This window comes from Salvia hispanica, chromosome 6 (assembly GCF_023119035.1).
Source record: "Salvia hispanica cultivar TCC Black 2014 chromosome 6, UniMelb_Shisp_WGS_1.0, whole genome shotgun sequence".
Classification (NCBI taxonomy): Eukaryota; Viridiplantae; Streptophyta; class Magnoliopsida; order Lamiales; family Lamiaceae; genus Salvia; species Salvia hispanica.
This window is the reverse complement of record NC_062970.1, coordinates 39,901,457-39,917,046: the sequence shown is the minus strand read 5'-3', so window position 1 is coordinate 39,917,046 and position 15,590 is coordinate 39,901,457. Positions and strand designations below refer to the sequence as shown.

General features: G+C 37.4%; 2 protein-coding genes and 1 pseudogene across 3 annotated transcripts; 1 reads left to right on the top strand and 2 right to left on the bottom strand.

Annotated features, from left to right (window-relative positions):
- Nucleotides 1–6,228: 6,228 nt before the first annotated feature.
- Nucleotides 6,229–8,493, bottom strand: LOC125195336 (annotated as a pseudogene).
- A 33-nt stretch (nucleotides 8,494–8,526) lies between these two features.
- LOC125195335 (troponin C-like) lies at nucleotides 8,527–8,913 on the top strand. The gene has a single exon (XM_048093497.1). It carries the CDS (start codon nucleotides 8,527–8,529, stop codon nucleotides 8,911–8,913), a length of 387 nt encoding a protein of 128 aa, XP_047949454.1.
- Nucleotides 8,914–9,707: 794 nt separating this feature from the next.
- LOC125192511 lies at nucleotides 9,708–12,823 on the bottom strand. Of its 2 annotated transcripts, none has more exons than XM_048090108.1 (8): nucleotides 12,708–12,823; nucleotides 12,478–12,614; nucleotides 12,077–12,183; nucleotides 11,867–11,932; nucleotides 11,168–11,250; nucleotides 10,966–11,039; nucleotides 10,190–10,268; nucleotides 9,708–10,118 (listed from the first exon to the last, which is right to left on the bottom strand). In XM_048090108.1, exons 1-8 carry the CDS (start codon nucleotides 12,768–12,770, stop codon nucleotides 10,029–10,031), a joined length of 699 nt encoding a protein of 232 aa, XP_047946065.1. In that variant the 5' UTR covers nucleotides 12,771–12,823; the 3' UTR covers nucleotides 9,708–10,028. The 2 variants fall into 2 exon arrangements, with proteins under 2 accessions (XP_047946065.1, XP_047946066.1); XM_048090109.1 differs by having other exon boundaries at nucleotides 10,966–11,012.
- Nucleotides 12,824–15,590: the final 2,767 nt, after the last annotated feature.

Below are 15,590 nucleotides of genomic sequence, written 5' to 3'. Positions count from 1 at the left end.
TCACTTTTAGAATTTTTCATATTTGATCATACAATTTTATCCCATTCTTCATCAAAATTACATAAAAATGCCATTATTTACATTAAAATAAATCAAAACAAAAATCAAAAGTCATAAGAGACCCATCTTCAGCCAACTCCACTCCACCATCTCACTTCATTTATTACACACTCTACCATCTCACTTCATTTATTACACACTCCACCATCTCTCTTCATTTATTACACACTTAACTCTTTCTTAAAACACGAGCCATAACAATAAGTGACTCCAAATGTGGGACGGAGGAGTAATGTACAAATTTGCCCTCTATCCTTTGGGGGTGTTTTTGTCCGAAAAAATGCTAAAAAGTGAAAAGAACCTTAAAACGTGCATAAGTACAAGTATATGGACCGCAAATGATATTTTGCAAGTATAGGGACCGCAAACGTGCGTCGTGATAGTATAAAACCTAAATATGTAATTCACTCAAATTTTAATTGTTTTATCACAATTTCTTTCAAAATTAATACTCCTATTATATGGTAAAATCACACATTTTAATTTTATTGATAATTTTTCAAATTTTTTGTTTCTTTTCTAATCAAAATTTAAGCTCCCTCCCATTTTAAGTGAAGTATTTTCTATTTGTACAGAATATTATAATTTTGTGAATAAGATAGAGATAGTAAAGCATTTAAATAAACTGATTTTGTAGCTAACTTCTCACAATTTTTATTTACTCCCAAATCAAAACTTACATCATATCTGATAAACTTTAATCTTGTAGCTAAAGTATCACAGTTTCTTTATATTTTCCTCAAGTCAAACTTATATGGCATTTCACAAACTTTTTTTTTATCTAGTATATCTAATTTTCAACAAATTATTGTTTTTAACAAAATTGAAATTTTCATACATGTCAATAAACTTTTTCCTTATAGTCAATATCCCATGAATTTTATATTTCTCAAATCAAAGGTAATTGTATGAATGCAGAGTCGAAAATGAGATGACAAGTCGAAAAATGACTTGGCAAGATTAAAACATGAGTGACAATATCAATCACATATGACCAACTTTTGAGATTTTGTTGTCGATCAATGTCTTGAACAACCCATGACAATAGTGATTTCGTGAATGACAAAAACTCTATTCCAAATGAGTCAATTCTCATGTAATATTTGTTTTGATAAAAAATTAAATTATTGATAAATCTATACATCTATAAAAGGTGAGTTTTGGCCATCATTTTGAATATTTACAAGTTTTGGGCAAGATTTTGAATATTTATTAGTTTGAACTAAATTTTGAATATTTATGAATTTTGTACTACTAGATTGTGAATATTTATAAGTTTTGGGTAGTATTCCTAATGAACTTAAATATTTGTAATAACTGCCATGAATATTTATATGTAAAGAAAGAGCATGAATCTTTAGATTTTAAACTCATTTTATCCATTTTTAACATGGATGCCTAGTGAGGATGCTCGTACATGATGAATAACCAAATTCCAATTGGCAACAAATTTAGATATAATATTCTTAATAAATCTTTACAACATAAAGGCCAAGTTTTGAGGATACATATGGAGATTTTTGAGGATGTAATTTAGGAACAAAGTCAATGCCATTAAAAAATTTATAGGTAAAAAATGATGAAGAGGACGTGCATTTTTTTTCCAAATAGTTTGATGATTTAAAAACACATGATGCTGCAAAAAAGTATAAAGAATTTTATTTTTCTAAAAACAATTTCAGTTTTTTACTCGCAATTACAAAATCAATTTTAATAGTGAATAGGTCTATACTATAGTCCGTCTCTACGTTATATAAAACTGCCAAATCAATTATATAATAATTAATAATCAATTAAGAGCATGGAATTAATATTTTTTTGTTGTATTTTTAATATTTCTGACTGATTTAATATATACTGATAGTATTTTAGTATTGACGTGTGTATGTTATTAATGACAATATGTTTATTTGTTGTAGAGACCTAATAAATGTTGTAATTAACAAATATCTTAATGTTGATTCTTGAACACTTATTAATTTGATATTTATAATTATTTAACATATTGTCACTACTTTACATTTTTTATTTCTTTATTTTATATAATAATGTTGTTTTTATTTTATTTAATGTATTCATAATATCAAATTAATAGAATTTTGAGTCACGCACAGCGCGCGTGGGTTAAAACTAGTTAGCTATAAAATTAAAAATTTATGATTTCTTTATCACATTTGAAGTTCTTGAAAATGTTATATTTGGTCATATTTCACTTTTTTTTAGCCAGTAATATTAGTTACTTTACATATGTTTTAGTATAGAATAAATCTTTCCAATCAACTAAATTTGTGTCGATTTTTTATTAAAGTTTATTTTGTGTGACGGCAATCAATGTGGTTAAAGAGTTTAATGGTCATTTGGGTAATTTTCAATGACACCAAAATCATACTAATAGAGTAATATGAATCCTAGTTACCAAATGAGAGATTTCGGAATAAGGGGCTCAATTCGCAAGCCTTTTGAAGTTTAGGATTAAATTCGTAAGCCTTTCGAAAATAAGATCGTGGCATGCGAATTTTTCGGAATAAGAGATAAGAGATTTTTGAATTTTTATTCATTTTCTCTTTATTTTTTTATTATTTCTCTCATAATATTTATAAATCGACCAAATTGCCCTCTATTATTTTTACTAAAATTTTAACACTATATTTTATTACTCTTATTTTCACACAAAACACTGCCGCCTCAAAATGCATTACCCATGGAAACATGAAGTTCGAGATCGTCATGATCGACGAGAACATGAGCCCTGAGCAGACTGATTTCGGGCTCGAGGATCTCCGGACAGCAGACGACACGTTGTAACGATGAGGCACGGCGGCTGGCGAGGGAGTTCGAGCAGCAACGATGTTGTGTCGTCGCGAATTTGAGGGAGGGGGGGGGCGAGGAGCCGACGGCTCTGAGCACCGAGAGGGTGTGATACGAGTGTCTCTTTACCTACACTCGATCATCAACCAAATGCTACTGATTTACAGGGCGAAGCACAACAATCGGACATAGAGCCAACTCGGAATGAACCAGCCAAGAAGAATCAGAGGCCTAGACGAGTGACCAGACCGCCGGACCGTTTCCAAGGCTACGTCCGACGTTCAAAGTGATGCTCATGTTTGTTCAGTATTTTTATTATGTTTATTGAGACTATTTTAAGTTTGTAATAGGATAGAGAGTCGAGCATCTTTATAAGCTCCTTTCCGGGTTTTCTATGTGGTTTTTTCCCGGATCGCAAAAGAGAGTCGAACCATGTGAAAAGTGGAGAATGAGATGATGGATAAATCTCCATTGAAGGAGAATGAAGAAAAATGCAGATAAGATGCTTGAAGAAAATAGAGAACCAAGGGGAGAGAAAGAGGGAATTTCATTATGGATTACATTTTTAATAACTGGTGTTTCCAAAAATACAATAAAAGTCATTTTATATAGGCTAATAAAAGTAAGGAAATACCTATCTAATTACAAATTATTTTTCAATTTCTACAGCCTCCCTCAAGATGGAAGCATATCAAATGCAACCATCTTGACAAAAACATCAATACAAAAGGAAAAGAACTACTAGCATCTCAATCTTATTCTAACTATTCTAACTCATCTTTGAGAAGAAACCATCTTGAACCATCACATTGTAGCTAGAATTATGGTAAAACCTTGATGCCTCAAAACATTCACTAGCATCGAGTACATCCAAGATCACCACACCAACCATACAACAACTTCTAATCCTCCAATATAGCTCAACAAAGAGCTTTAAACCAAAAAATCACCAATTGCAACTTCCAATCCCAACATCCAACGCAAGACCATCGACAACAGCCACACAAGCTCACCATTGCTTAGAGCCTAATAGAGAAACTCTACAGAAAGTAACCATTGCTTAGAGACTAACAAAGAAGCTAGGATCATACGAATCCCGCTAACACAAACATCCAACGTACAATCGGAGAACAAAAGAGAGATGAAGTAATGAGCTAGGATCATACAAATCCAGCAAACACAAGCATCCGACATACAATCGGAAAATAAAAGAGATCTGAAAATATATTCAGATTCAACAACATGAGATTTCACATATCTCAAACACAGAGAGATCAACCGATTATAGACTTGGATCATTACAAATCCAATGAACAAAGGAAAAACGAGAGAGAAATCAGATTTCAGATTTCATCGGCGGAAATAACGCCGAAGAGAGATAAAAAAAACATAGGAGATGAATTCAATCGATAAAACCAGAGAATTTCAAACAAGAGAACCGATTGAAAATCGGAATTGAAGAAAAACAGATTGGAGAGAGAATAGAACCTGATGATTTTCGGATCGGAAACAAAGAGATCCGAAAGAGGATAGAACCTGAAAAATTTCGTAAATCAGCGGCATAAAACAACAAATCCGCTTGATTTAACACTCTGTAAAGCAGAAACATCTCACAAATCAAAAAATGACAAACCCTAGCTTGAAACCAAACGAAAAATTTAAAAAAAAACAGAAGAGATAGAGGTAATCAGAGGCGCAGTGGATTCGCCGCTCTGATACCATGTGAAAAATGGAGAATGAGATGATGGATGAATCTCCATTGAAGGAGAATGAAGAAAAATGCAGATATGATGCTTGAAGAAAATAGAGAACGAAGAGGAGAGAAAGAGGGAATTTCATTATGGATTACATTTTTAACAACTGGTGTTTTCAAAAATATAATAAAAGCCATTTATATAGGCCGATAAAAGTAAGGAAATACCTATCTAATTACAAATTATTTTTCAATTTCTACAGACCACCCTAAGGTCTTTAGTATAAATAGAGCCTTGACTTGTGTTATTAAGTTTTTTATGAAATAACAAGCTCTATTTTAGTTGATCTTTGCTTTCACTTTCTCGTTGAAAAACATACAAATCCTAGAGTGATCGACAGACATTGAATCTGCGACACTCCCTCCGTTCTGTCACGCAAGAATCCACCCTTTGGAACTCTGATAAGGACGCTCCACCTTATCAGGGTGACACTGGCTATCAACGAGGCGCGACGACGTTGTCTGAACCGAATGATGGAAACCTTTGGCTGTGCAGCAAGAGAGAGAAGAGATAGTCGACGGATTTTTTCTCTATGAATTTGGGGACGGATGGGAGTTGCAATGAGGGAAGGCGGAGGTGTCCAGTTGCTTTTGAAATTAGGATGCCAGAGGGAGAGAGGCGACAGTTGCGGCGGTGGACGGTCTCAAAACCGGAAGAGGCGGCAGCCTGGTGATGCGAGGGCGCGTGCCATCGAGCGACAGTGGCTAAGACATGCGACTGCAACAGTGTGAGCCCAGAAGATGACTCGATGACGGGAGGCTCCGGCTGGTCTGTGGGCAGGCGATGACGGTACGCATCAGCCGCGTTGATGACGGCGTGAACAGAGGACAACTTTGTGTGGTCGCTGACAGCTGCACAAGGGAGAAGGAGAGAAAAGATAGTACGAGAGGAAGAGTGAAAATAAGAAGGAGAAAGGGAAAGATCGCAAATTGGAGGCTACGCATGAGAGTAGAGAGAGACGTTCTAGGATTTCTCAATTGCTGGAGCTAACGGTAGAGTAAAAAATTGTATGAATAAATTAGGGGTAATGTAGTCAATTTATAAATATCAGGAGAGGAATAATAAAAAAAAGAAGAGAAAATGGATAAAAAATAAAAAATCCCATATTCTTAAAAATTCGCATGTCACGATCCCAGATTTCGAAAGGCTTGCGAATTTAATCCTAAATTTCGAAAGGCTTGCAAATTGAGCCCCTTTTTCCGAAATCTCTCTTATCGAATTTATGTGTATTGGTGATGTGAAAGGTAACATGATTCTCAACTATTTCATCACATCTAGAATTGTCAATTGTGTCGGACCAAACCAACCAAATACGGCTCAGACCTGGCCCATCAGCTAAATGAAGATGGCCTGGGATGGGATCATAAGCTCCAATTGGGCCATTTTTCAAACTCATGCCCACGACCATTACACTCAGCCGGTCAATATTTGTATCAAAATAGGTACTGAACTTATAAATTTAGTGATATTTTGATACAAACTATACTTTAATTATTAATTTTATAGGTGAGGGAGACAAAGAACTCGGTCCTGTACAATGGAAGGAGCAGAGCATCTTAACTGAGGTGTTACAGTTGAAAACAGAAACACCTTTTTTGTCCTTGAACTAAAATGAAATCCTGTCTTGAATTGCATGCTTGATTCTGGTGACAAATTCATCAACTGCCATGGTTCCCAACTCTCCACCAAATCTAGATGTTACAGTCACAGCCATCAATGGAATTTTAAGCTTTTCCGAGCTTCTAATAAGTTTTGATATCCTCTTCCCCGTGGTATATTTCAGCTCGAATCCCATCAGCTTTCAATCTTTCAAGCACCCTCTTGCAGTAATCCAACTGTAAGTAATATCAATAAACTAGCCGAACAGTTTGCTCAAGTATATATAAGGAAAAACTGGCGCGATTGTTTATTTACCTGTGAGTCCTTTATGGGTAACAAGTGAGTCTGAATTGGAGAGAGCCAGCCATAATGGAAAATCTCCAGCATAATGTTCAATCAGAACTCCAAAGAAGCGCTCCAGCGATCCAAGAATTGTTCTATGTATCATGATTGGTCGCTTTCTCTCTTGATTATGTCATGTCAAACCGCTCAGGCAAATTAAAATCAACCTAAGGGGGAAAAAGAGGTTCAAGAATTAGCAAGCATGCAGTGAGAAGCTCAAGCCCTTCATGCTTTCTTCGGGTTTCAGCAAAGTTGCAGTCTGGCAATACCTGTATGGTCGAGCACTGCCACTTCCTACCCAGAGCATCCTCTATTTTGAGATCAATTTTGGTGCCGTAAAAAGCACCACCATCATCATCGATTTAATAACTCCAGTTCCTTTAGAGCAACGGTTGCTTTGTCCCATATTTCATCACCTCCGACAAATTTCTCTGGTCTTGTACTTGTTGACAGCTTCACTTCGTACTTGTCAAACCCAAACTGCACCAGTATTTCCTCTGTAAGATCCAAGACACCCCTGATTTCGTCTTACAAATTTTTGCAAACTACAATTGATCTTCTAATAAACACTCAAAATAATATGATTAGTTATATTTCCTAACGACTTTTCAAAATTAAAATATCAGCAATTAAATTAAATACATGTAATATTTTCATTCTTTCAAAAGTCAAAACTATTCAAACGATGCACTTTCTCTATAAAAATAAAGAAATTTAAAATTCTTTATCGACAATGTAATGTTAACGATGTAGCAGTTAATTAAAAAAAAAACTAATGCTATCTACTTATTTACATAAAGAATGCAAAATTGTCCTATTCATTCATTTTTAACACGACAGAAAAACATCATTATAATCACTTGCCCAAGAAATGGAAATGTAACAGGCAATATCTGTTAGAAAAGAGAAAGATATTAGCTTGAAGATCAATAAAGTCTGGAGTATAAGAAACACATTAGCTTGGTGCTCAATAATACTTGGAGCACAAGTTCTATTATATTTACTTGTTTGTAATCCCTATTTAAAGCGTGCTTTATACAATGAAATTATCATTCTATTCTACACAATTGTTTCTTCCCCTCTTTCTTTTCACAATGTTTTCTGCACCATTTAACATGGTATCAGAGTGGGTCACCGAATGTGCGTCAAATTTAACTGATCCAGCAGTATATCTGGGCCGAAACCAAAAAAATGACTGACCCAGCAGTATATCTGGACTTAAAAATTTGGGCTAAGTGGTCCAACCGATCGAAAAAAATTAGACCGATTGTCCAATCGATTAGAAAAAAGTCCAACCCCTCCAAGGTTCACCTTGTAGGGTTTGAGGGAGGGTGTTGGCAATTGAAAAATAAAAATATACTCCCTCCGTCCCAAGGTATTAGACCAACTTTCCTTTTTGGGATGTCCCAACATATTAGACTCATTTCCCTTTTTAGCAAAAAAAACATCTATCTTATTTTATTCTCCACCTACTTTTTTCTCTCTTCTCTCCCCTACTTTTTCCCTCTCTCATATTTTACTCTCTCCACTTTAACTATTTAAATATCAATTCCTTAAATCATGTGCCCAAAAGAAGTGAGTCTAATACTCCGGGACGGAGGGAGTAACATATATCTATCTCACATCAGTGTCAAGAGAAAACTGAAACTAGTATATAAGTCTCATGAGTCCCTCTCCTATCATCAATTGGTTTTAAGATGGAACCCATGAATTTCTATCAATATCTATAATAAAGTCATATTTTAATTTTTATACTATTAACATTCATTTGAAAATATTAGGAAATCATATTTATCAACATTTTTCCAATAAATGGGAAAAGAAGCTCCACATGGCCACCTATAAATAGAACAGTAGGCAGCAAACCTAATGCTCCGCCATTCTCAATAGCATTGCTAAACACGTATAAACTCTTCGTAAACACTAACATTTCACATTTTCCCCCAAATTCCAATCGGCGAAAATGAGCGTGGAATTCATCGACAGCCAAATCGTGACGGAATTCGTGAACGATTCGAAGGCGTTCGAGAAGTGGGCGAGCGAAAAGTTCAGGACGCTCGACGCCGACGGCAACGGCGTGCTGTCGCGTGACGAGCTGCAGAGGCGCTCCGGCAAGCTATCGTCTGCGGAGTTCGAGCTGCAGTCGCCGGACGAGATCGCCGGCCTCTACGACGTCCTGTTCAGCAAGTTCGACGCCGACGGGAGCGGGACGATCGATCCGCAGGAATTCATGGCGCTGACGAAGGAGATCATGCTCGCGAAAGCGCACGGGATCGGAAACTCTCCGATTTGTATTATTCTGCAGGGGGATAGTTTGCTCATGAGGGCGGTGCAGCGCGCTAACGCCTGATTTTCGAATCTGGATTGAGATCTGTTGATTTTATGCGGTTTCTGTATTTGATGATAACTGCTGCACTTTTCGGGTTTCGTCTCCTTCTCGGTTTCGATTTTTTTACTTATTTGTGTAAAACACGAATGGGATATATGAATCGACAGAATTTGATCTTGAAATTTATTTATTCTTTTTTGTTTTGATGAAATGGCGTGACAAATTAATTGAATGAATTAGAGTTTATTCTGTGTACCGATCAAAATATGAATACAAGCAGATACTTGGATTAATGGTTTAACTTAGTAAGTGATGCGGTAGAAGTAACGACTTAGTGCTATTAATTAAATTGTATGTTTTTTTAATTGTATTTTTATTTCATACCATTCAACTTTTGGTATTTATTAAGTACAGTTTTAAGTAAATTCCATTAAACCCAGTTTTAGGGACCAAAATATTGAATTTAGCGGGCTCTTTATTAGTGCAGACTTATTGTACATCATTTTATCTATTAAATACTACAGGTTATGAAATGTAAAATGATCGAACTATCTAACAGTAGTAGTAAAAATTATTTATTTTGCGTAAAACTGTTATGGAATTAATTTACAAAATAATAGTATGATCGGAAAACTATTTACAAGCAGTACATGAATGTATGAATAAACAGAAAATAGTATTATTTTGAGTTTGAAACTAGATTTGCTACATGGTGTGAATGCAAATAAAAAACATTTCCTTATAAGCTTTCCGCCTCAGTGGTTTACATAAGAATAGAATAGATTTGGCAATAAGCGTGTTTGGCGAGATCATCATAAATGAATAAACCGTATTGTTTACGCCTTCACGGTACATAAAATATCCAACCAAATTCAAAATTATAAAGTTGCCTCACATGGCTATGAAAATGAATGATACACAACATTGGCACCAGTTGGTTTCATTTCCCAACCAATGATAAGCAGATGTTGAAGAATTCAGTGTTTACTACGTGTAGTACTATATGGTTTAGTGATACAGGATGCAGAATTTACCATGATCTCCCTGGACTGGACCGAGGCCTTCGATTTTAGATGGATCTATCCAATGGAGAGCAAACAGACGAGCCCCTAATACACTAATACTGGTAGGAGCTTTCACTGATCTGGACTTCCAGAGCTAGCAGTGAATATCTGAAGAACTGCTTCAAGCGCAGAAACACCCCATCTTTCAACATGCCGTACGATCTGTTCAAGAAAATGGTCGATGCATTATCTGGTAGTTAGTCTTCAGCAACTCAGTATTTGTTGGTACTCACTCTAAAATCGTCATCTAGATCATATGTTGTTGTTCCATCAATGCTAATCAGTGGCTTCCACGGAAGTTTAAGGTATGTTCTGCAAACGAAAACCATTTCCACATACAAAACATCACAGAATAAGACAAAAAGTTCAATGTAAATGACCATTTTTGTCACAGAACCAGTAGTTAAGTTTTAACCACTGATATGGGTCAATTTAAGACTGCAACAAGGTTTCACAATCCACGGCAATATATTTTCGTATTTCAAGATGTATCAAGTGTAAAAAGCAGTTGAATCATTGATTTAACAAAAATGCAGGGAAAAGGTGCGCTGCTCATACTGCACTGGTCGAAGTAGTATAAACTACCTTCTATCTCGTTCCCCATTCCTCATGAACTTTTAAATTGTCCATGGGACCTCTCCTTGATCAGACAAATTAATGGCGTCTCCAAATACTTACTAATGTTTACCACACTTCTTCGAATCTTTTCACAAAGGAAGACACTTTTTCCATGTATAAGGATTTAGGAAATGACAATAGTTTTTCCTCCACAAAAAAGATAATATTGAATTATTAAACTGATTTCCATAGTTCAGGGGAGCACAGGACAGAAGGTCGTTTCAGTCTGTATTTTGATTGCTAGGGGTCTAGATGCACATACTCCAAATACAAACATTAGGAAGTGCCCTAACCAACAAAACTCCTATCTAAGCAGTTGCAATAGCAAGTGCCTCAACCAACAAAATCCATATCTAAGCAGTTGCAATGATTTAAACATAGAGCTGAGCACCTTAGTTTCCAGGAAGCAACTAAGGATATAGTTTCTCCGTCAAACTCCTGCATATGAAACATATAGCATATCGACTACAATATATTAGAAATAAGAAGTAGAAAGCGAAAATAAATCTGTGTATATAGAAAGTTTCATGCTCAGATGATACTCTATTCTAACATAGAATGAGATGAACTAGAATTGTATGTGCAAATAATACCTTAGTTAATTCTTCTAACTGGATTGAGGGGCTTTCAAAGAAAGGCAGAAGTAGACCCAAGTTTCGTGCATATAATTCCCTACCTAGCAATGGGAATAAATGTTAATAATAACTTTTTGATTTTTAGTTTCTCACATCCATTTGATTTATAAATTGGTTGAACTCAAACTGCAGCAAACAAGGAAGGCAACTGATGAAATTTACAGTATGTGGTAGGGATTGGAATTAGAAGGAGAAAATAGGACGCATTCTTTAGCATTAGCATTAATTGTAACATAAATTGTACTTACTATACTCCTCCATGCTAGTACTTTTCATTCCCCTCAATATGTCTATTCCCAACTTAGTAAAATGAAAATGGGACAATAGAAACATGTCCTTATATGAAGACAGACAAATTGCATGAATCAGCATTAGAAAGTAAACTGACACACTGAGAAAAAATGTCCTCGTTATCTAAGCTAGCATATAAAAGATATGGAAGGGGAAAGTCAGTTTTAACTAGATACCCTACCTGCAGCTTTTTATTTCCAGCAATCATCAAGGGAATTCATCAAATCAAATAAAACTAGAGTTTTTCTTCTGCATAGTACCATCTATTCATACACATTTCTACACATTTTGCTTTTCCCCATCGTATCTAACACATCGCCACATGATGGAGAGGGATATTCCTTAATGCAAATGATCTTTTCTCACCACGAAATTTGATGGTAGGATCTTCAAATATGCATTCTTCAGCATAAATGGCAAGAGTAAAGAGCCCTGTATGCAAGGAGAATGAACACTGTCACTCTTTATTAACTTAAGTCAAAATTCCATAGAATGCAGAAGACATTTATTTCAGTGTGGACAGTGATGACTGATCGTATTACAAATCTAAACACATAAAATGATAAATTCCAATACCTGTGACAAAATAAGCTTTCTCATAATCAGATCTGATCACGGAAAGCACGTCGTCTGCATTGGAAATTGAAACTTGCTCATTCCATTCATCATCCACTGAATCTGTTCTGAAACATGATTTCCACGATAGCGATTGGTAAGATTACTGAGATGTGCTTGATAAAGAACTCTACTCTCTGAAATCTCATCCGATTTCTCGCAACGACAAAAACATCAACTGAGCCTGATTATAATTGAAATCGTGAATACCTAATGAACACATAAAATTGCTCGATTTCATGCCTCTCATATGATGTGCAAATAAATAAAACTCGGATGCAATCAAAACTGTTAAAGTTATCGACATAACCGAGAAGAATCGAATCAACGGAAGCAAATATACGGCAAATCACAATCCATACCTTCCTCGTCCAGCAGGAATAAATAGCCTAAGGATTTCCGTGACACTGCTCACAGCAACCTTCAACAGCTCCGGTGTTTGAGTTTCTTTACTTTTACCGTTGTAGGCAAATGAACGACAACGGAATCCATTGACTCTCTGAATATATCAACCGATATTCAACCGAAAGTGAACCTGCAACTCTTGAATAAACAAATTCGGGAGAGAGGTAGAGAAAGAGAATGCTTTGACCCTTTCTATTGGCGGCAAAGTATGCAATTGGCGCCCCCATACGCAGCTGTGAAGTCCCGCCATTCTGATTCGGAGTGCGAGTCTGTGAAGGTGGACTTGCAAAGCTCATTTTCAACCACTTAAATTTGAAGTCGTTTATAATTAAAAAAAAATACTACTCGTAATAAAATTGAAAAAACATAAGAGCATCCGATTATCCACACTACAGATAGGCTAGCCACAGGCTAGCCATTCGCTCTCACTGCCACGTCATCATTACTAAAATTTCACCTGTCACATCATCATTTTAAGCAAATAGGGCTAGCCGCAATAAAAATAATTCAATTTACGGAATTAAATTTATGACAAATTATGGAATTAAATTTACGAGACATATACGGGAAAATTCATTAATTTCATTTAAATAAAAAAGAGTTACATTGATTAAAAAAAATTACATTAATTAAAAAAAATTACATAATAAAAAAAAACCAGGCTTCCACACACGAGCCCCCCTCTCTACTCGTCGTCGTTGTCGCCCCAGTCCTCGCCGTCGTTGCCGCCGCCACCCGAGACCTCCACATCTGTGGCATCTGAGCCCGCGTCTGAGCCCCCCAACTGTGTTCTCGCGGCATCCAAATCAACCCACATACTCTCGAGCATCGAGTGAAGAAACCTCTTCTCCATGGGGTCAGTTGCGGCCTTCCAATCTTGGAAGACCGTGTACATCTGCTCCCACATTTTTTGACGCGAGAAGAAGGTGAGCGCGGGTGGGGGGTTGCTGACTGGACCTCCTGGGGCGATAGGGGGGAGGATCCCCTCGCCGCCCGTTGCGTCCGCCTTTGGCCAACCGGACGAGTGCGGCGAGCAAATGACGGAGGGGACGGAAACTCCTCAGCATCCGGGGGGAGGTCGTGGGAACCGCTTGGCCGCTCGCCGCTGAATAGTTCAACTTCTGCTTCTTCGGCCACCCAGCGTCGACTACCGCCCGGAACTTCTCGGAGTCCTTCAACACCAGATAGCCAGTAGGTGAATTCCTTATAAGTCCCCGGCATGAGGAACAGACTCTCCGCTATCCTCCGGCAGTCCTCCTCATTATGCCCACTAGTCTGCATGCGGAGGGCGTTGGCGTACAAGCACGAAAATCGGCCAACCGCGGCCCTGATGCGTTCCCACGCCTTCCGGCACTCCTCCCCAGTGTAGTCCTTTCCATGCGGGCAGTTCCTCTTGTAGGCTGCTCTAATCTTAGCCCACATGTTGGCGACCCTCTCGCTCGTTCGCAACCAGGGATCGTCGCAAACCGACACCCACGCCTTGGACAGGGCGACGTTCTCATCGTCCGTCCACTTCCTCCGTGGGGTGGTGTCATCAACACTGGCTGCGACGACTCGCCGGCCACCTTGCTCTTCCCCTTGTTCTTCTTCTTCTTTGGTGCGGCCCGAACCCGCCCTACTCCCACCGTTGGAACGGGAGTGTCCGCCTCCACGACATCGATCCCTAACTCCTGTAATGAGAAAGTCTCATCCCCAGTGAACTGCGTCTCCGCTGGGGTCGATGTGTGAGACGAAGCCGTCAAAAAGTCAAGAGTAGGACGATAGATCGTGCCCCCCCCCCGGCGACCCCTGCATCCCGAGCTGCACCCCCCCTTGCCATACCGGCATCATCCCCATCATCTGTTGTATCATCTGCGGCATACCTCCCCATCCCGGCATTGCCTGTCCGCCGCTGGCCTGCCCCTCGCCCGCCATCAATCCCATCAACTGTTGCCAAGGGTACATGTTGTAGTGCCCGCCCATCTGCCCCCATCCAGCCCCCACGGGTACCGTGGGAGTCTGAGACCCGCTCGTCGCCAGAGTAGACTCGTTGTTGTTGTTTTCCATTTCTCGATGTTGCTCTTGTACAGAAATTTAGATAAAGAGAAAACTCGTTAAAACAAGTGGTGCAAATGAAAATGACTTGAAAATCGCGAATATATAGTGTTTCAAAAATTTTTAAAAATAATAATAAAAAATTGCACTGGCTGATCGCTCGCCGATCGCCAGCCTGCAATGGAGGCCAGCGCATCAGCGAGCGAATCGGCCAGCGCCTGGAAATCGGCGTGCGCTCGCCGGTTGCAGTAGTTCGGCTAGCAGACCGGCTAGCGCCGCAAATCGGCTAGCCGATGGGCTAACCGCTATTGGAGATGCTCTTATATATATATATATATATATATAGAAAATACAAAGTCAAAAAATACTTTCCGACACATTTTGACACGCAAAGCGTCGCCTTAAAAGTAATGATAAAAGAATTTTGCAGTTTGCTTATATTGGAAGCCCTCAGTAATTCTTTTAATTTTTTATAGTAATTTTTTAAGCTATTCAAAAAATTAATGTAAAATGATACGCAGAACCACTATCTTTATCTAACTTATCCTAAAGAGTAAAGGTCAAAACTGGTCCTAAACATATGACCATTTTACGATTTTGGTCATAAACTTTAACTTTTGGATTTTTTGGTCCTGCATATTTCAAATCGTATCACAATTGGTCCTCCGTCAATAATTTCGTTAGTTTTATAACAGTCAACAGATTTAACTCAATTTTGACCAAATTACACTTTTAAAATTGATTTTTAAGTCATTAATTAAAACCTTAATTATTTTAGTAAATATTAATTTAAAATCAGAAATATATAATGGAATTAGGGTTTTTATTTCATTTCACATTATATTTACTAAAATAATTAAGGTTTTAATTAGAATTTTAACTAAAATAAACCAATTTTGACCGAAATTAAGCATTTTTATTAGATTTTTGAATTATTTAAAAACAAAAAATTATTATTTAAAATGAATTAATTAAAAATTCCAACCCTCCATAAACAACCAGAGCACAACACTCTCCTCTTCTTCAAAATCAAATC